Below are 21,851 nucleotides of genomic sequence, written 5' to 3' on the forward strand. Positions count from 1 at the left end.
GGTCTTCTGCCAGCGTTCAGTGGGTGTTCTATAGGAGCAGTTCCACGTGTAGATGTATTTCTGATGTATCTGTGAGGAGGAAGGTGATCTCCGCGTCTTACTCTTCCGCCATCTTCTCTCTTCTCTCCAGAGCAGTACTTTTGATGTAATTTTCTTTTAATTAGATTTTAGAATCTTATATTAGCATATGTTAAACAATCTTTATGCATATATAGTTTTAAAATAAAGTTAGCATGCTTTATGATGGATATTCTACAACTTTACTCATGTACTGACTCAGAGGCATCATTGCACCACAATCTTTCTTGCAACACTGAGTTACAAGCAGTTTAGTAAAAATAATTTTAAAATCTGGAGTATTTCTGCAGAGCTCCGGAATTCTTTCACAATAATAAGGCAAATTCTACCTGGCATGTGCTGGCAAAGTAGTTTAATTATTCTAAACGTATCATTTCTACTCATTCTTCGGTATACTTTCCAAATTCTGTGACCATTCTTGACAAATATTAGACAAATATTAGAGTTTTTGGAGAGGCTAAATGTGTTGCTAAGATTTCTTTTTCCTCGTCTTTAAAAATTTTTTTTTAATTTTTTTTTTTAATTTTTGACTGTGTTGGGTCTTTGTTGGTGCACGCGGGCTTTCCCTAGTTTCGGTGAGTGGGGTCTACTCTTCGTTGCGGTGTGCGGGCTCCTCATCGTGGTGGCTTTTCTTGTTGCGGAGCACAGGCTCTCGGTGCTCGGGCTTCTGTAGTTGTGGCTCACGGGCTCTAGAGCGCAGGCTCAGTAGTTGTGGCGCACGGGCTTAGTTGCTCCACAGCATGTGGGATCTTCCTGGACCAGGGCTTGAACCCGTGTTCCCTGCATTGGCAGGCGGATTCCTAAGCACTGCACCCCCAGGGAAGCCCAAACTTTTTCATTATTGTATTTTATGGTGATCTGTGATCAGTAATCTTTGTTACTACTGTTACTCACTGAAGGCTCAGATGATGGTTAGCATTTTTTAGCAATAAAGTATTTTTCATTGTGGTATATACATTGTTTCTTTAGGCATAATGCTGTTGCACATTTAATAGACTACAGAATAGTGTAAAGATAACTTTTATATGCACTGGGAAACCAAAAATTTGTGCAGCTCTCTTTACTGCAGTATGCACTTTATTGTGGTCATCTGGAACCAAACCTGCGATATCTCTTAGGTATCCCTCATATACTGTTATTTTGATCTACTAAGGAGTAGGTTTCTCAGTAGAAAAGGATTTTTCAGCCTTAGTGGGGTATTTAGCTGTCCTGTGGCATCAAGTGCTCTTAGGTATATTGTGTGCTCTGGAGCCAATCTCCGATATTGTTCAGGTTGAATGGTGTGTGTTCTCTTCTGCTAACAAACCCAAGAGTACCACGTGGTGTCAGAGCAGTGCTGGTGGAGCCTCTAGGGCTAGGACCTCTGGTCAAAGAGGCCATTAGGTTGGTCTGGAAAAAGAAATTAGCACCACATTGATTATAATAATAGTGCTGCTTTCTGATGGTATGATCCATTTCATTCTTAGTGCAGGGTTAGTATTCCCAGCTTTATGTAATTAGGAACAGTAACTGATTTTCTGTTGGAAAAAAATACCGTACAGTTGTTCTGGTTATCTACCTAACAAACTACCCCAAACTTAGTGGCTTAAAACAACTGTTTATTATATTTCATTCTTCTCTGGATAGAGTGAGCTCAGCTGGGCAGTTCCACATAGGGTTTCTCATTCTGTTGCAGTCAGATATTGGCAGAAGCTGTAGTCTTCTGACAGTGTGGCTCGGCTAGGTGTGGCATCTAACATGGATCACTCACACAGCTGGGACTGCTTAATGGAGCGTCTCCTTGTGGCCTCTCCACATAGCTTGGGCTTTTCACCACAAGGCGGCTGGATTCTGATAGGGAACCTCCCAAGAGCATGTATTCTAAGAGACAGGAAGCAGAAGCTGCCAGACTAGTTAAGGGCTATGCCTAGAACTAGCTCAGCTCACTACTGTAATGTTTGATTGGTCAGAGCAGTCTCAGGGCCTGCCCAGGTTTAAGGCTGTAAAGAAATAAGTTTCAGGGAATTCCCTGGTGGTCCAGCGGTTAGGACTCTAAGCTTTCACTTTGGTGGCCTGGGTTCAGTCCCTGGTTGGGGAATTAAGATCCCCCTAGCCACAAGGCAGGGCAAAAAAAAAAAAAGGAAAGAAAGAAAGGAAGGAAGAAAGAAAGAAAGAAGGAAAGAAAGAAACAAAGAGGTTCCAATTCATACCAGGGGAGTGTCAGATTCACATTTTTGCAGAAAAGCACTTGGGATGGGAGATATTGTTGTCATGTTTGGAAAATACAATCTGTTAGAAACTCTTGATTAAAAAAAATAAATAACCATATAATGCCTTAAAAGAGTATATTAGTATATTCTTGCATTGCTATTGTATGTGTGTGTGCATGTTATTACATAGATATTGTATGTATGTGAGTATATGTTATGTGTGTGCATGTATATATGCATATATACATGTATACACATTCATATATATTTCAGTATCAATATACTTCATTATACATGGCTTTAAAAAAAACACAAAACTGCACTTTTAATTAGTGTTCACAAATCTCAAAACCATCTAACAGTTGAACTATCTTTCCCCTGATGATTTGTGTTACCACTCTCCATGAGACTTTTTAATATCTTTTCCTCTGTTTTCAAACCTCTAACACCCCCTTCCACTCTACTTACTCTCAGCTGATGACCTTGCTTTTTATTTCCTTGGCAATAAAGCAGCCAGAGGAAAAATTTAGTTCTATCACCAAGTCTCCCAACTACCTGTGTCATTACTCAGTTCTGTGCCTTTCCTCTCTGTGACAATAGAGTATCCTGGTTAAGTGAAACCTGCCCCCTGCCTTTTAACCTGGGACCCATCTCTTCTTGACTACTTAAGGATTTAAAACCTGCATCATCAAATTTTCCCTTCTACTAGATTATTCTCTTCAGTATACAAATAGCCTAAAATTGTGTTTCATTAAAAAAAAAAAACCCTCCCTCCATAGCACAACCCTGTTTTGCTACATTTCTCTGCTTCCAGTTACTGAAAGATCTACAAAAGAATTGTCTATGCTCTGTCTCCATTCCCTCCTTTCCCGTTACTCTTGAACTTACTCCACCCACTCCATCAGTGGTCAGTGATGGCCACCACAGTGCCAGATCCAGCAGCCAGTTCTCAGTCTATATTTTATTTAACCTCTCAGTGCATTTAAAAAAGTTCTCCTTAAACCCTGTTTTCAATACTCTCTTGGTTTTCCTCTTACTTCACTGCTTACTTCTCAATTTCCTTTGCTAGATTCTCCTCACTTTCCTGACCTCTAAATGTTGAAACTCGGTGTCAAACTTAGCATGTCCTAATTGAACCTTGTTTCCCTCTTCCAGACATACTTCTCAGACTAGGAAAAAGAATGATCCTTGATTCCATTCATATTTCACATCTAATCTATCAGCAGATCTTGACAGCTCTAACTACAAAACATGTCAAAATTCCAAACTCTGAAATGTTTACCTTTACCATTCTTACCTTTGTCCAGTCAACCATCATCATGTGGATTGTTGCAATAGTTTCCTAACTGGAACCCCCACTGTCCTCTTTGCCTTTTCATGATTTATTTTCAACAGAGCGCTCAGAGTAATGCTTTCAAGACTTCTGTCATATCACATCACTCTTCTATTCCAAATCTCCAGTGGTTTCCCATCTTGCTGGGAGTAAAAGCTAAAGACCTTAACATAATTTACAAAGGCCCTGCCTAATCTGGTCTGTGTTGCCTCTCTCACTGCATCATCACCACTTTCCCCCTTGTTCGCTTTGCTCCAGGTGCACTGACTTCTTTATTCTCTGTGAACATGCCAAGTTCACTTCCACATTGAGGCATTTGCTCTTGCTGTTTCTCATGCCTGTAAAATTTCCCCAGTTTTCCTAAATGCTGTCACTTTATTTCATTCAGGTTTCTACTTAAAGTTCGGCTCACAAGGAAGCCTTTCCCTGACCATTCTACCTGAAGCAGTAACTTCTCCTGCTCCCCAGCCAGTGCACCCTTGGCCACCCACTGTCCATATTCTGCTTTAATTTTTCTTCTTAGAATTTTCACCACCATTATGTATTTGCGTATGGTCTATCTCTGCTCTCTAGAGTGAAAGCACCATGAGAGTAGGGACTTTTGATCACAACAAAGTAATAGCACTCAGCAGGTGCTCCATAAGCATTTGTTAATTGAATGAATAAATCAATGCTTGTATATGTATGTAGTGGATTGTTGTGTATGGCTTGATGGGAAAATAACAATCCTAGCTTTCTATTTTAAACTTAGACAGGTGGCCCTGATTTATCATAAAGAAATGCCTGTGTTGGAAACAAACACCACATTGCCTTTATTGCTTATCTCAAGATCTCAATTTTGCAGATGTAATTTGCTTAGGCTTTGTCGCATTTGAGCTGGCAAGAATTTGAGTTCTGCCCATCTGCCAGCATTGTGTACCATCAAGGTGCTTAACTTTTCTTCATATGTTCATTGAGTGAAGAAAGAACAGCTTGATGTAGTTAGAGTGCATGATTTCTAATGTCTTCTAGTTAAAAATAATTTCTCTTCAAGATGGACCTTTAAAAATCTAATGCTCTAGTGCTCCATTAGATGATTTCTAAGTCGTATGATGTTCCAAACATTTTAATTATAAGCTCAGAGCCACTTCAAAACATTAGCTGATTCTACTGATTTGTAATTTACTTTATAATTATAATTTTATTTACAGTCACTTGAATCCAGCTTATTTTGACAAGTGTCTTTTTAGGGGAAATCCCAGATAGATTTTACTAATACTGTGGTAAAGATTGATCTGTCTTTAAAAGCATTCTTTATAGATTAGTTACATTTCAAGAATTTTAATTATCATATAAAATTGTGCTTCTCGGGCTTCCCTGGTGGTGCGGTGGTTGGGAGTCCGCCTGCCGATGCAGGAGACGCGGGTTCGTGCCCCGGTCTGGGAGGATCCCACGTGCCGCGGAGCGGCTGGGCCCGTGGGCCATGGCCGCTGAGCCTGCGCGTCCGGAGCCTGTGCTCCGCAGCGGGAGAGGCCACGGCGGTGAGGGGCCCGCGTACCGAAAAAAAAAAAAAAGCAAACCACTGTGATGTCCATAATTAAGTTCATTAAGTTGTTTCCATTTAACTCTTATAAAGGTGACACTTTTTTTTGTTTTGTTTTTTGGGTTTTTTGTGGTATTTTTTTAAACATCTTTATTGGAGTATAATTGCTTTACAATGGTGTGTTAGTTTCTGCTTTATAACGAAGTGAATCAGTTATACATATACATATGTTCCCATATCTCTTCCCTCTTGCGTCTCCCTCCCTCCCACCCTCCCTATCCCACCCCTCTAGGTGGTCACAAACCACCGAGCCGTGACGATTTTTATTGAACTGAAAAGAGTAGAACTCTATGACACTAGGGACACATACTGTTTTCAAGAGCTAATTAAAGCTAGATGAGGCCTGGAAACCTGGAATGAATCTCACTCCAGAGACTGTAGTTTTATGTTGAAACAGTTCTTTAAAATAGGGCAAGTGATTCTCTCTCTCCCTACCCCAACTTGAGTATCCTTCCTGGAGAAACCAGAGATGTTGCTGGATGGTTGAAATCTTTGTCATACATAGTAACTTCTGTCAGAGAAAACCACTCTAGGCTCCTGTGTTTCTTTTGGTTCTGATTAAGTTTAGTAACTTACTGGAAAATTAATAGTCCAGGATAGAGTAGAGATAGACAAATGGTACTTTGCATAAGCCAGATCAATTATGTTGTTAGATGTCACTTTATAGAGATTTTTAGACGGTAGGAACTAAAGACTTTGGTTGAAGATTCTTAAATAAGCCTCTCTTTACATTGCCTGTTTTTAGAGGTTCAGAGAAATGAGCACTTTTCATGGTTTAACTATTTCTCTTTTTTTTTCATTCCCTTTCCATATCCCTTTTTTATTTCATCCAACACCAAAACTGCCCTTTCAGAAACATAAAGTAGATCTTTTCTACAAGCTACGCCATGTGATGAATGAACTTATTGACCTTCGAAGGCAGCTCCTGTCTGGTCACCTGACTCAGGATCAGGTGCGGGAGGTTAAGCGGCACATCACCGTGCGCCTGGACTGGGGCAATGAGTAAGTATGAATGTCATTTGGGCATTTCTCAGTTTCATTTATGATAACTCAGTCCTCATAGAGTTGTACCTGATCAAAGCTTATCTTTAGGGATTAAAGACATTGTTGTATTCTCCACTAAGCTTTGATCATTTGTACAGTGAGTAGCCGTTTCTTTCAGTTTATAGCAAAGGACACTCACTGGTTCTACCATTGAAACTCTCTCAGCCTCTATTTTCACTTCCAGAAAATTAAATAATTGTACTACATTAGCCTCTGGGGTTTCTTCCATCTCAAATTCCTTGATTCTAAACCTCAGTAATCAGAATACTTTTTTCTTTCATCTCTTAGTACCTTTGAATTTGGTGTCCTTTACATTTTATAGCCATATAATGAATCCAAATAAGTATATACTACAAATGGGAACTGTCTTCATCTGTACATCAGAATATTCTTAACTAATTCATCATTCAGAAATAGTCCTGTATTTATGCAGTGGGTATGACTATTTACTATTGCCATACAAGTAAAATTATAAGACTTTGGCATGGGAAGCTGAAGTAGATAGTACTCAGATTTTATTTCTTTCTAGATATAATAATTGATATAATTCTCAAATGCTTTTGCCTCATTCTCTTAAAATCGGGTCCGTTGAACTTTTAAGTGACTAGGTTGCTTCCTATTTAAGATATACATTTACCTTAAGTATATTTTAGAACAAGTCTTTAGCTCCTCTCCCCCTCAAGACATCATTGAAATGATAAAAAATAAAAAGAGTGGGAGGAGCGCAACAATAAATGGGATATGTGAACCCATTTCCAGAAGCTGAAAAGTAGATGGAGGATTAGTAACAGAAGAAGAAGCCTGTAATTTATGGAGGAAACTTTAGCTAATGAAGGAACTGGTCTGCCTTTCAGCTGCTAGAATCATGGAAGAAAGGGAGTGTGCCCTGGAGCTTAAAAAAAGGAAGTGCTTAAAAGTATGTAAAGTAATAATTCACTACTTTTGCTACCATGAGTAGCAAACCTGGCAGCCAGGTGTTTCCCTTTCAGATAGACAAATACAAAGACCAATTGCCTAGGGGGAAACTGGGCAACAAAAGTTTGAACTGGGACTTTATTGCAAAGCCCTCCATATTGAGGCATTTAAGGGTTTCAAAGTGTAATGAACAAATCCCTTCCACTTACCAGAAAGAGAAGCTTGCTAGCCACCCACCCATGTACAAAAAACTCGCCACATTTCTAGTGCCTTTTAAATTTGAATGGACAATCAAGTATTACCAGGTATTTGAAGAAATCCTTTCACAGGGAAGAGAGGGAGACCAGGATAAACAAAATACCTGGCCCTAGAGAGAGCTAGAGATTAGTAAAGAACTTTAAAAATCTCTGAGTATCCTCCAGGAGAATCAAGAAGTTTCATTATGCATTATAAAATGCTGCGAAAAAGGAATGGAGAATAGGATTTCAAAAAAGAATTTAGGAAGAGAACAGGAAGATAATTTTATGTCATCTCTAGGAAAATAAAACATAAAGATGGGAAATGGTTGAGGAAAAAACAACAATACAGAGATTCAATCTAGGGGATCCAACATCAGACATTATATTTCCAGGAAAAGAACAAAGGCAATAAAGAGGAAATTCTAAAGAAATGATAGAAGAGAATTTCTTAGAGCCAAAGAGCAGGTGACTTAGGATTGGAAGAGTCCATCAAATACCTAGTATAATGAATGGAGAAGAAAAACCAAAACCCACAGTGAGACACATTAAGATATTTCAATATTTGGGGCTGAAGAGAAGACCCTAAAAGGTTATCAGACAGAAAAGCAGGTCTTCTTACAAAAGAATAAGATTCACACCAGCCTCAAAAGTTTTATCAGTAACACCAGATGCTAGAATATAATGAAGTAATATCTTCAAATTTCTGTTGGGAAATGATTTGCCACCCAGAATTTTATAAACAACCAAACTATATAATCAAGTGTAAAGGCCAAATAAAGCCCTTTTAAAGTATTCAAGGACGCAGAAGTTACCTGTCATGGCTCCTTTCTTAAGAAGAGACTTGAGAATGTGTTCTTCCAGAAATAGAAGAGTAAATCAGGAAAGAGGAAACACGGGTTAAACAGTGAATCCAGCCCAGAGTGGTACTGTTCAGTAGAAAAGAAAAAAGAACAACTCTACATTAGTTATTTGTGACCTTTTGAAGTGACACCATCCTATCCTTGTTTGTTTCATTAAATTGCAACCTCTCTTGACTGTTAATAGGATTGCTTGGCATACACCAGAGACTCCTTGTATGATAAAACATGAATTCAGATGTATGATAGATCAGACAGTGTTCTTTAAATCTAACTTTGGCAGTAAAAATCTTAGCAAAATGTAGTATGTTAACTTACAGTATAGCTACTGATCCTGTCTCCTCAGCTTCAAACAGTACTATATGGTATCATTGTATTTATTTTAAAAAATCAATAATGGTAGTAATTTGCAAACATAGCATCACTATGTGCCAAGCAAATTGTTACTCTTGAACTGATGACACTAATAGTTGTATATATCATTATGTTGCAGTTTAACTGCACTATACATATCAGTAAATGAACAAGAGAAATATTTTAGAAATATCAACACTGCTTTATGATAAAAGTTAGAAAACAGACCAATCAGATTTTGCAGTCAAATCTGAAAACTTAAAGATGATAGCTTGGAAACAAGTTCAAATTATATTTGAAAAAGGCAGAGAACATTATAAATACCTGTCAGTAAAGTACAGAGCTGTTCCACCTTCATTAATAACTTTTTCTCAACAAAGTGTATATGTGCTTGTGTGTGTGTAGGGGGAGTATTTATATGTTCATTTTGATAAACAATATAAACCAGAAACATAGTTCCATTTTCCCCCCACACCCCACTTTTTTCCCTTCTCCCTCCTTTCTCAAAACCCTGATCCTCCTCTCCTGGTGCTTCTGTATCTTCTCCCCTCCTTTCTCCCTCCCCTTCCACTTCTTTCTTTCCCCAGTTCTTCTTCTTTCCATTTTCCCCTTTACCCCCCAGTGGAAATACAGTCACTTAAAAACTTAAATGAGAACTTTGTAGGTCTACTATTACTAGAGGAAAAAGACGTATTGCCTCCCAAACCAATAGGACAATTATCTCTGGTTCTCACTCGAAGTAACCCTTTTAAAAACGTTCCTTCTTAATTTGAAAGAAGCGATGGTGTACTGCAAAAATAAAGTCATTTCGTACCAATAGGTTAGATATAGGAGACTGCTCCATGCAACAGCTGAGCACTGATAACCGTATCCATTCTTCCCATTGTATGCCCTCATAATTCCACTCTTCTTGTTCCACAACACATTTATAAATGCCATAAAATATTGATAAGCTTAGCATATGCTGGCATGTTTTGGGTGCACAATCAATATTTTCTGAATGTATTTTTACATTGTAATTGATGTAATTAAATATTAATCGTATATAATTTAAACTTTATGCCTTTTTCTTTAGACTCTTAGACTTTATAGCTCTGCCTTTTCAAAACCTATTTCAGACACTGTTAATAACAGCTATTAATAGTTTATTGAGTACATCTACCTGTATCACTGTGGCAAGTGCATGGTCTAACTTATCTGCACTGTTATAATGAAATGCGATTATGCTCTTCCAAGACAAGAGCTCCGTTTTACCTAATGAGGAAGCTCATAAAAAGGCTCAGAAGAACTTTTTCCAGTGTTGCATAGTGAGTGGTAGAACTGGTGTTTGTACCCAGAACTGATGCCACAGCCCATATAGTTTATGTAGGACCTTACTATTTTTATGATCATTTTTAAGTGTGAGTCTTAAAACCAGGAAAATTATTGTCAGTATCTCTAGTCTGTGGGTTATTTGATCTTTGTTCTGTTATCTATACCACATGTTTCATAATATATATATCTGCTTTAACACTGAGTTAGACCTTTCAAGGATAAAAACTAAACTGGTACTATACTCTTGTATTTAGAGTTTAAGTTAAATGCAGAGCCCTCCACATCTACATAACAACTATTTTAATTTTTTTTCCTGAGATTAGGAATTTTTATTTATTTGGCTGAAAATTTGAGGATTCTGGCATTAAATTTACGTGGCTTATACTTGTTGGCCTCTTTGCCTATGTGCACACTCATTCCATATGTGAAAATTATTAAAATTGTATTAGGTAGAAATCAGCATTTATAATATTGTGTTCTAAAATACAGGAAGGGCATAAAACAAGGTTGTATTCAAATTAACTAGCCATTATCTCTGCTCAAGTCTTCTCTTCAAAGATTAAGTCAGTTAATTACATCCTCTCCAAGGGAAATTTAAAATAATTTGTCTAGCAATGTAACGTTAATGTGTTAATTTAATATTTTTGACACCTTCCATAAAGATATAGAGAAAAGTTTCTTCTCAGTCTCTACTATCATCACTACAGTAAATATAGCATAGATGAGTTAAAAGTTGCGTTAACCCAGGACTGACACAGCCTAATTGATCTTTGCCATAGAAAAATACCTAAGTAAGAAATACTTTATTCTTCGAATAATTTATAGGATTTTTGTATTTCTTCTTTAGGTAGAAAGTACAATTTGATTAAAATGTAAACATTTTATAAGCTTTTGTTGAATTAGAATAATGTTTCTATAGATGTCAAGTATCAAATGAAAAAATTGGTATCTTTTTATTGTGAAGTCTCATCATTTAAGACAAATGACAAGCTCACCAATAAATGTATACTTTCTAGTTATTCTTTCTCTCCCTGTCTATCAAATTATTTCTCTCCCTTGCTTCTCTTTTGTACCTTCTCTCAGGTTTTCAAAGATCCTGACCTACCCATGTCCCTTTTTTCCTGCTTAGTTTATGTTCCTTACCAAGGGAATTGCTCTTGGAGGAAGCCACACAAGCAGTAGTTTGAGTTATACTATGCAGAGAATACTGCCACCACCACCACACGCCCCCAACCCCAGCGAGTTTCCTCTGAGTAAATTTTTAGCTAGGACTCAGAAAAGTTTATGGTTCAGTACTTTCTCTTTAAGGACATAGTGATATTTTCCAGCTTCAGGACATCTGAAATTAGCAGAAGCTTCCAATGCCTTCTTAGAGTTCTTCTGATATAAGGTGTTGTACCCATCAATCAGTTTCTTGCCATACTTAAGAAGTCTGAGATAACTATGTTTAAACTATGCATGTGTCAAAATTCTTCTCTCAAGTTACCATGTTCAAATGATTAACATACACACACACACACACACACACACACACACACACACTCATTCTTTGTGCATCTGTTTTGCTCATCAACATACCCTGCACTTAGCACAGTGCCTGCACTTGATAGGCACTACATGAATGTATCTAAGTAACAAGGTGGGTTTTTCTTATGCCTGTTGGCTACTCATTCATCAGTCTATGTTTGTTTCCTTCTGGATTGATGTATTGACACAAAATTATTCCTCAAACCATTATGACCAAATTGATTACAATCACTTATAGCCATTAGTATTCAACTTCATGGTTATTAGTAGAAAGGTGGCAGGTATAGTGGAAATATCATGGGTTCAGAGTAAGACAGACCTAGCTTGAGACAAGCTCAACTGTACTCCCTTAATAGGCTACTTAGTAACCTCTCTGGGCTTCAGTTTCCTCAATTATAAAATGGGTCTAATACTGTGTACTTCCCATAGTGCTTAGAGGGGATATACATAAAATGCCAATTCCAAGTAAATGTTCAGTAAAAGGTAGCTATTACTTGTTATATCTTATATTTTATTACTATATAAATATACCATGCTTTCATTAGTATAGTTATATCTATATGCTCTCATAGTATAAGTATTAGAAAAGGGCACTGCCCACAGAAAATCTTAGTATCTCTAGCCTTTTTCAACTGATTCTGGGGAAGAACTAGATCTTAAATGCCTTAAAACATCCATCGTATGTAATTAATTAACTTCAAGTTATTTTCTATGTTCTGTGGTTCAGATGAAGAAACCCAGAGGAAAAAGATACAATAGAAAATAGAATAGAATATGGAACATTCAAAAGACATGTAAAATTCAAAGAATTTGTTAGAGATTCATGGTCTTTAGAGTGGTGCACCTAAAAGAATGCAGGAACAGAAATATGTCTTATTCACTGCTGTGTCTCTAAGTTCATCATGAGCCTAGCATAGAGTAGGTGCTAATATTTATTGAATTATTGGAATGAATGAATGAGTGATTAGTGACAAGTGGTGAGAGAAGACTATTTTTGTGAAGACTGTATTCACCTAAGCAGCTGGTAAGACCATTTAAAAAACTCAGCTCTATACTACATCTGTATGTAGATGTATATGTAGTTGTATGCCTCCTGCTTGTTTAGGAGTCTTTTTTCAGACACAATTCTCTTTAATCACAATCCTTGTACTTTAAGTCATATTTTAGCGAACGATGTAACACATAATGATAACAGCAGAAGCAGTTCACAATGCCTGGCAGTGTACTGAGTGCTTTATGTGGATTAGTCCTTACAATAGCCTGTGACAGTAGAGAAGACAGTATTGCTTGGTGGGAGAGCCAAGATACAAACTAGGCAATTTGACATCAGAGCCCACGCTCCTAACTACTCTGATGCACTGCCTTCCTTTGCTGTGACGATAAAGAGACTAAGTTGACCATTCCCTGCACTTACTGTTCACTGTTCTTAGAATATGCCATAGGAAGAAATAGCCAGGAACCTCTTTTACAGAGTGAAATTTTAGTGAACATATGTTGTTTCTCACTGTGCAGCACCTCTGCCTTCTTCCAATGAGGACAGTCCTTCAATTTAGCTTTTGGAAACTACTCTTCCTCCATTGAAGATGATCTTAGTGGAAGGAAATCAGTCTTTGGTTTTATTAGATCACATGTTAATCATTTTCTTATTTCCTAAGGTAACGAAATCAAGAAACTAAAAGGTACTGTGTTCTAACAACTTCTAGGAGAGGGAAAACACTTTGCTCTTGGGAGAATTAGCATGAGGAATATGAACATTTGCTTGACTCAAGACTGCTCTATTTCCTATATCCAGTACCATTGGTGGTGCATGATAGGTCCTCAGAGAGTGTCTTTGGGGTGAGTGGATGGGTATATGGGTGGATAATTGAATGGACAAGCAAGCTAAGGGTGGCATAGTGCCAAGGTAGAGTTTGCATAGATGCCATTCTCCAGACAAGCCACATGAATGCGTGTAGTGCACTACTACAGAACATATACTCTCAACCCTGGCCTAACTGACTTAGATCCATCTGGATTTTTTCTTAAGCTGTTGTACTGAAAACATCTGTTTTGATTGGATTATGTGTACAGTCTTCTTTTTGTTAATTAATTGTAATATTTAGACTACCTCATATATTTTATGACCATCAGTGGTTAAAGAATATGTTTGAAATTTTATCTGTTCATTTTTGTATTTAAAGAATTTTCAACAGCATGACTAGAAAATTTGTAAAATATCTTAAATTGATAAATTGTTTAATTTCACTTTCCTTATACAAATACTAATACCATTTTTGTGATCTTTCCACTGTTTTTCCACATGCATGTAAAAGTATTCTAAATATTTGAGATCAGAACTGCAAAGTTATCTTTCAGATGTAAATTGCTTTTTAAGATGAGAGAGGTGGAAAGGATGTGCTTCAGCTATATCTTGCTCTCCATCATATACTACCTTTACATGCTATAAGTATTAGAAGCCAGAGGCCTGAAATTATTTCAGGGAAATTAAGAATCATTAATAAGAGATGACTAAATGGAGTACTTCTTTGATGTATGAAGACAGGAAATAAATCTCTTACAGATTTAAGTGCATTAACATCAGTAATCAGATTTGATGGCATGGTTTTACCATTAAACTGTGAACTATTGTAGTTAAGGACAGCAGTGTATTACTGATCTTCTCATCATGCAAAACTACGAGGGTTTTTTTTTTTCTGTATTTAATACCTCCAAATTATTTCCTCTTTAAAAACTTATATTTCTCTATTATAGAATAATACAAGTTATAGTAATAGGTAATAGAAAAATATGGGTTTATATCCTTCAATAGAAAAATAGGTTTCTCCTTTTTTTGCCTGCTAAAAAGTGCACATCTAAATTTTAATTCTTAATCCTAGTAATCATATTAGTCTGTGTGATTAGTGTGTTCGCTTATAGCTTCTTCATGTAGGTTTGATTCCCCATTTTTATTTTATTAGTCTTATTACCATTTAACCTCTTCATCTTTTCCTATAAAATAGGGTTAAATTGTAAATAAAATAATTCTGCATTTTGGATGTATACGTGGCTTATTTTAAATAAGTGGGAGTTTTATGCACAGAAAGAGCCTAGAGAATTAGTTTTGCTAGCATATTCTAAATGTAGTTCATAATCTAGGTGAAGAAAAAAATATATACACTTCTCCTTCCATCATCTATGGCATACTTTTGCCAGGTGCAATAATTCATAACACTCGTTTTAGAGTAGGGTGGTCACAGAGCATCTCTGAAACCCTGATGAGAGTTATAGGCCCTCTCCTCAGAGAAAATGCATATATGAACACATGCACATACTTTTATACGTAGTTACAGGGGTCCACAACCCCTAATTCCACTGACTCCAGATTTAGAGCTGTTGTTCTAGAGAGTGAGAAAGTGCGTAACATGTACTGAATATAAATTATGTACCGTATTTGAACCCAAGAGTTCTGCCTGTCCAGAGTTATTTCCACTGTCTCATACTGCCTCCCAATCAACTATTAATCATTATCACTTATTCCTTCATGCCCAAGTTATACCAGATCTTCTAAGTATTGTTTTCTTTATTAATCGTGCTTCCTGGTTAAACTTCATCTAAAGTGTCTTAAGGTATTGGCTAATGTGTGGTGAGGTCTTTACTATAACCCAGTGTCAGTATTAATTAAATTGAAAATGAGATAAAACTCAACCAAAACATACATTTCTTTGAGTTTAATACCTTTAGGAGGTGATTTTTTTTTTTTTTTTTTGGCTGTGCCTTGCAGTATCTTAGTTTCCCAGCCAGGGATTGAACCCATGCCCATGGCAGTAAAAGTGCAGAATCCTAACCAGTGGACCTCCTGGAATTCCCAGGACGTGATTTTTATGTGTTTGACTTTGAATTACAAATCTACTTGGACACTGAATAATTTTTTTTATCCTAATGAAAGTAATGCATGGCTGAGCTTGTGCATACTTGAAGGATGGGGGAAATCGAAAAATAAACACAACTTATTAATGATCTAAGAAAATCCATCCTTAGTGAACTCAAACAATCTGTTATAAATGTGATACTGAATGAATCCTTTTTACCGTCACAGGGGGGAACTGCTTGATGACGAAAATTGTCACAGTCTTAAAATTCCTAGCCTCATTTATTTACCTGAAGGTGAACACAGTTAGGTTACTGGATAAAGACATGTCCCTGCAGAGGCAGTGTCTGAACTTCTGTCCATAAGGTCATGGTTGGCATGGGCTCCCAGGCACATAAAGAGAGATGAGTAATTTGAGGACATGGCATGCTGAATGTGGTCTTTCTCTTTACTAGGCATTTGGGCCTGGACCTGGTGCCTCGAAAGGACTTTGAAGTAGTGGATGCGGACCAGATTAGTGTCTCAGATCTCTATAAAATGGTAAGAAATATTACACAGGGTAGCTTGCTCCTGCACACTTAATTTTTTCTCTCTTACTATCCCTAATTACATTATGAAACAATATTGCTAAAATCATTCCTTTGTCTTTGTTTCAATGCATTTAAGGGCTCTTCCTTATCTGGACAGTACCTATCACACTTGCTCTCTAAATGGAATTACTATGTAGGGCTCTTGGGCCTACTGTAATGGCTAGCGGTCATTTCTCAGTTGGTTTTGCTGGTGAACAGAGCTCCTTCAGCCTGCAGCAGTTACTAAAATTTTGTCTCTCTCCACCTCTTAAGAAGAGAAGGTAGTTGAAGCTGAAAAGAGCCAGTTATTAATTAATGTAATGATTAACCCTGGAAATAATGTACCAGCATTTCTTTCTTAAAACTTTTTTTATTGAACTATAGTTGATTTACAATGTTGTGTTAGTTTCTGGTGTATAGCAAAGTGATTCAGTTATGTGTGTGTGTGTGTGTGTGTGTGTGTGTATTCTTTTTCTGATTCTTTTCCATGAGAGTTTATTACAAGATACTGAATATAGTTCCCTGTGTTATACAGTAGGGCCTTGTTGTTTATCAGTGTACCAGTATTTCTAAGATAAATCCATAACTGTCTGTTGGTTATTATAAAAGTGTATTGAGTTGACTGATATCCAAGATTACATTTTGCAGGCTGAATGAGAAGAAGTAACTAAAAGGTACAGAATTTTAAAGTAAAACAAGTAAACATCAGAAACCTTAGGTGACTATTAAGCTTAGACTAAAGGACTGGGTAAAACTTTACTTTGAGGAATATATATTCAAGGCGTGTATATTGGTGAGAATTACAAGTTTTAGAAAGAATTACAAATTTCTCTTTAAGAAAATCTAATATGTTTAGGAAACATAGAGGATGCAAAGTATGTTGCCTGGTCAAGAACCATAGGAAATTTGCCTAAATAATATACAAATAACATATCAATTGCTTCTGTATATTTGCTTATGTATATTTACAAGTATACAAAAGCATTTGTGTTCAGTTGCCTTAACTATTCTCTGTGAGAAGTGATATGTGTGAGATACAGAAATTAAAGATGAACGAGACTTACTCCTTCCCTTAAGAATATCACCATCTATGGCGCAGTGGTTAAGAATCCGCCTGCCAATGCAGGGGACAAGGGTTCGAGCCCTGGTCCAGGAAGATAACACATGCCGCGGAGCAACTAAGCCCATGTGCCACAACTACTGAGCCTGCGCTCTAGAGCCTGCGAGCCACAACTACTGAGCCCGCGTCCCACAACTACTGAAGCCTGTGCGCCTAGAGCCTGTGCTCCGCAACAAGAGAAGCCACCTCAACGAGAAGCCCACGCACCACAACGAAGAGTAGCCCCTACTCGCCACAACCAGAGAAAGCCCGCACACAGCAACGAAGACCCAACGCAGCCAAAAATAAAAATTAAAAAAAAAAAAAAAAAAAAGAGAATATCACCATCTAGGGTATTAGTTCCTAACTCTTTCTAGATTATGGAGGATCGATAAAATTTCTCCCCAGGACGACGCAAGTATGATTTTGCATACAAAATTTTATACTCAATTTTAGGAAATTGATATTTGCCTCTCAACCCCATGCATGGCCTCCATGTTTAGAAACTACTCTAGTGGGATCATATAGACCACAAACAAGAATGTTTATGAGCTACATGTCATAATTAAGATATACACTGATGCTGTTAGAGGGAGTAGCTGATTTCCTGGGGCTTTGAGAAATCAATGAAAGCTTCCAGAGGCAAGTAATGCTTAAGATGAGTCTTGAGAGGTGCACAGGGCTTCATCAGGAAGACAAGCCATAAGGAAAGACATTCCAAAATGGCACAGAGCATAGGAAAGTAGTAATTCCAGGAAATTATAAGATATTTGGTAACTTTGGCATGTAAGTATGTGTTAGCAATTGGGAGATAAGGCCAAGAAGGAGGCAAGAGCCAGATCACAAAGACCTTTGTAAGCCCCAAATTAGTAGAACTGCTAGTCTGATAGAACCATGGAGTGACATGATTGGATGTGGGTTTTAAATGCTGAGAGAGTATAAAATGCAGAAGACTGGAATCAGGGAGGAAAGAGACCACGGAAGTGATTCAGGCAAGAAATAATGGCTAGGCGGCAATAGGAATGGAGAAAAATGCAATAAAGAATGTAGATGTTAATAAGTAAAATGATTAATTTTGATGATCAATTAGATGTGGAAAGTGAAGGAAGAATGACAGGTTGAAGCTAAGAACTCCCCTCAGAATGGTGGCTTGGAGGGTGATATTTTTGGTAAGGATTTTGCATTTTATTCTAAGTGTGACAGAAGGCCTGTGAAGGTATTTGAGCGGGGGAATTACATGATTTGGCTTACATTTTAAAAGGATTCCTCCAGCTGATGTGTGCAGAAGGACTGGAGTAGAGCAAGAATGGAAACAGGGAGCGGTCATTCAAACAAAAGATTTTGATTTCAGTATCTTGAGCTAGATAGGGTTGGAACAGTGGAAGTGGTAAGTTGTTGGATTCTGAATATGTGTTGAAGATAGATCCAGTCAGAGTTGTTGATAGATTGAATAGGTGTGCATGTGTACAAAAAAGAGAAAGGTCAGAGAAGAATGACTCCTATGTTTTGACCTGCCCAACTTTGACCTGGGTGGAAATGGAATAGGAAACATTGTGGGAGAAGTTTTGAGAGTAGAGCAGTGGGGATCAATATTTCTGGGTTTCCTTTCAAGGTTTAAATGTCTTCTAGACCTCCAGACTGAGATGTTGAAAGTCTGGAGTTCAGAAGTGAAGTTAAGATATAACAATTTTGGAGTCATCAGAGTGTATATGGTATTAAAAGCTGTTGGATAAGATGACCACTGCCTTCCACAAACCTCCATACAGTGAAACCCAGTGGTCAGCAGGTCCTACACAGCAATTCCAGACAGCCAAGCATCAACAGCAATTGAAAGAAACCTCCCACATGAAACTTAAAGACCAAAAGAAATACTTATGAAAGAAACTTGGAAAAAACAGACAACTCAGTGGAAGAAAATGGTGATTGCTGTCTGCAAAGAGAAATGAGACAGCCAGGAAGCAGAGTGGAGCAATCTAAGAAGCAACCCAAGGAGCTCTAGAAAATTACAAATGAGATAACTGGAATAAACTTGGTATAAATACTGAGACATCTAGACATGGTTAAGAACAAGGAAGTAGGGCAGACAGAGGCTGCCAGCATCAGTCATGCATTGGGAGCAACCATGGCTCACAGTGGCCTGCTCTGCCTAGGATCCCAGCAGCCTTTGCTGCTGTGGACCTCAACAACCCTTGTGGACACTGCAGAACCCCTCAGCTTTTATTACTGGGAACCTCATAATGGACCCCAGCAGACTGCTCCACAGAGGACCCCAGCATATTTCACCACTGAAGAAACCAGTAGCCACCACAGAACCCCTGCAGATTTTGCCATTAAGGTTTTCACCCCACAGGTATCTGCATTCACAGATGCCAGCCCCCTGAGTCCCTCAGCTCCCTCCACATCTCTTGACAGAGCACGAGTTATGTAGCAGCCCTGGCCTCTGTGGTTGTGTGCATGTAAGACACCAGTCTAGACCCCTACAGCTGACCCCCACTGCTTTGTGTGTTCATGTCTAGCCTCTGCAGCTGTGTACCTGCATGCCACCAGCCTGACTCCCAACACAGGCCTCCGCTGCCATGCATACAACCACAGCAAGCCCCTGAAGCCACAGGAGTGTATGCCAACAGCCAAGGCCCCCACAGCTGCTTGTGGCCCATATCCAGCCTTGACTTGTCACTGGCCTGCAACCCTAGGCTCACCTAAAGGTAGCCCCTGCAGCTGTGCACCTGCACACTGCCAGCCCAACTCCCATCCCTGCCTCCACTGCCATGCATGTGCTCATGGCTAGCCTCAACAACCTCATGAATATGTGCCAACAGCTAGGGTCCCTGCAGTTGCTCATCAATCTGCAGTTGGCACCAGCCCTTTCTGCTAGTCCCAGCCCTTGCTATTATCTGTGTGTCTGCAGCTTTCCCCTCCCACTATGCAGGCACCTGAAGCTGGACCCTGAAGCCATGTGTGTACACACTTCTGACTCTGCCCACCACTGCTGCCTGCCCTAGTCCCTAGCTACTGGACCTGGAAGAGCCACTGAGGACCCCAACATCCCTTGCAGCCACTGTGGACCCTCCACAGCTTTTCCTAAGGATCACAGAATTGTTGATATTGTGGACCTATGTGGCCTCAGCCAATGAGACCTGCACCCTGAGCCCAGAGCTACGATATGCCCTAACCTGGGCACCCTGCACCATTATACCCAGAGTCATAGCATACTCTAGCATCCTCACATCCACAGGTGAAGGTCTTTCTTTACCAAAGTCGGTCCATAAAGTCTTGAAGAGATAATGGCTCTTCAAATGTGCAAACAACTGTGAAAGGCTACAGGGATCACAAAAAATCAGGGAAACATGACACCACCAAAGGAACACAGTAAATTTTCAGTAACTGACCCTAAAGAAATGGAGATACACAAATTGCCTGACAGAGAATTCAAAGTAGTTATTTTAAAGATGCTCAGAGAACTACAGGAGAACACCAGTAAACAGTTCAACAAAAATCAGGTAAATAATACAAGACCAAAATGAGAAGTTCAACAAAAAGATAGAAAACATACAAGAGAACCAAACGAATTTTGGAGCTGAAGAATACAGTGACTGAACTGAAGAATTCAGTGGAGAGCTTCAATATTAGACTGGACCAAGCAGAAGAAAGAATTAGTGAACTTTGGGACTTCCTTGGTGGTGCAGTGGTTAAGAATCCACCTGCCAATGCAGGAGACACGGGTGTGAGCCTTGGTCTGGGAAGTTCCCATGTACTGCAGAGCAACAAAGCCTGTGCGCCACAACTGCTGAGCCTGTGCTCTAGAGCCCATGAGCAACAACTACTGAGACTGCATGCCGCAACTACTGAAGCCCACGTGCCTAGAGCCCGTGCTCCACAACAGGAGAAGCCACCACAGTGAGAAGCCCGTGTACCACAACGAAGAGCAGCCCCGGCTTGCCACAACTAGAGAAAGCCCGTGTGCAGCAACAAAGACCCAATGCAGCCAAAAAAGATTTAAAAAACCCCCAAAACAAAGAGTCCCTGGAATTCCCTGGCAGTCCAATTCAGCCGAAAAAAAAAAAAGAGAGAGAGAGAATTAGTGAACTTAGAGACAGATATATCAGAATTTTCCAGTCAAAGGAGCAAAAAGTAAAAAGAATGAAGAAACCCTATGATATTTAAACGTTACCATTAAGAGAATCAGTCTATACATTATTAGAGAACCAGGAAGAGAAGAGAGCAGAAAGGGGACGAAAGCTTACTTAAAGTAATGCCTGAGAACTTGCCAAATCTGGGGAGAGAGATTTGAACATCAAGTTCATGAAGCTCATAGGTTCCCAAACAGTTTGAACCCACAGAGATCTTCTCCACGACATTATAATTAGACTATCAAAAATCAAAGACAGAGAAAAATACCATATGCTATCACTTATATGTGGAATCTAAAAAAAAATGATACAAGTTAACTTATTTACAAAACAGAAATAGACTGACAGACATAGAAAACAAACTTATGGTTACCAAAGGGGAAATGGGGGGAGACAAATTAGAAGTTTGGGATTAACAGATACACACTACTATATATAAAAACAAACAAGCAGCAAGGAGACCCAATGCTGCCAAAAATAAAATAAATTAATTAAAAAAAACATGAAGATATAAAACACTTAAGTATATAGTCAAATTCAGATAAGTATATAGTCAAATTCAGAATACTCCAGTACTGTAATATGGCAGTATTTTACTCTAGTATAAAGACAGAAAAATTAAAAATAACTATAATTACAATAATTTGTTAATGGATAAACAATATAAAAAGATGTAAACTGTGGGGCTTCCCTGGTGGCAAAGTGGTTGAGAGTCCGCCTGCCGATGCAGGGGACACGGGTTCGTGCCCCGGTCCGGGAATATCCCACATGCCG

General features: G+C 38.5%; 1 protein-coding gene across 1 annotated transcript in view; it reads left to right on the forward strand.

The window, feature by feature from the left end:
• Positions 1 to 21,851, forward strand: part of DOCK3 (dedicator of cytokinesis 3) — a 463,183-nt gene that overhangs the window by 231,242 nt on the left and 210,090 nt on the right. The window contains exons 6-7 of the mRNA XM_028479808.2: positions 6,036 to 6,184; positions 15,735 to 15,819. Of these exons, the coding sequence (XP_028335609.1) occupies positions 6,036 to 6,184; positions 15,735 to 15,819 (234 nt within the window). The remainder of the gene's footprint in view (positions 1 to 6,035; positions 6,185 to 15,734; positions 15,820 to 21,851) is intronic.

Source organism: Physeter macrocephalus, chromosome 18, assembly GCF_002837175.3.
Source record: "Physeter macrocephalus isolate SW-GA chromosome 18, ASM283717v5, whole genome shotgun sequence".
Classification (NCBI taxonomy): domain Eukaryota; kingdom Metazoa; phylum Chordata; class Mammalia; order Artiodactyla; family Physeteridae; genus Physeter; species Physeter macrocephalus.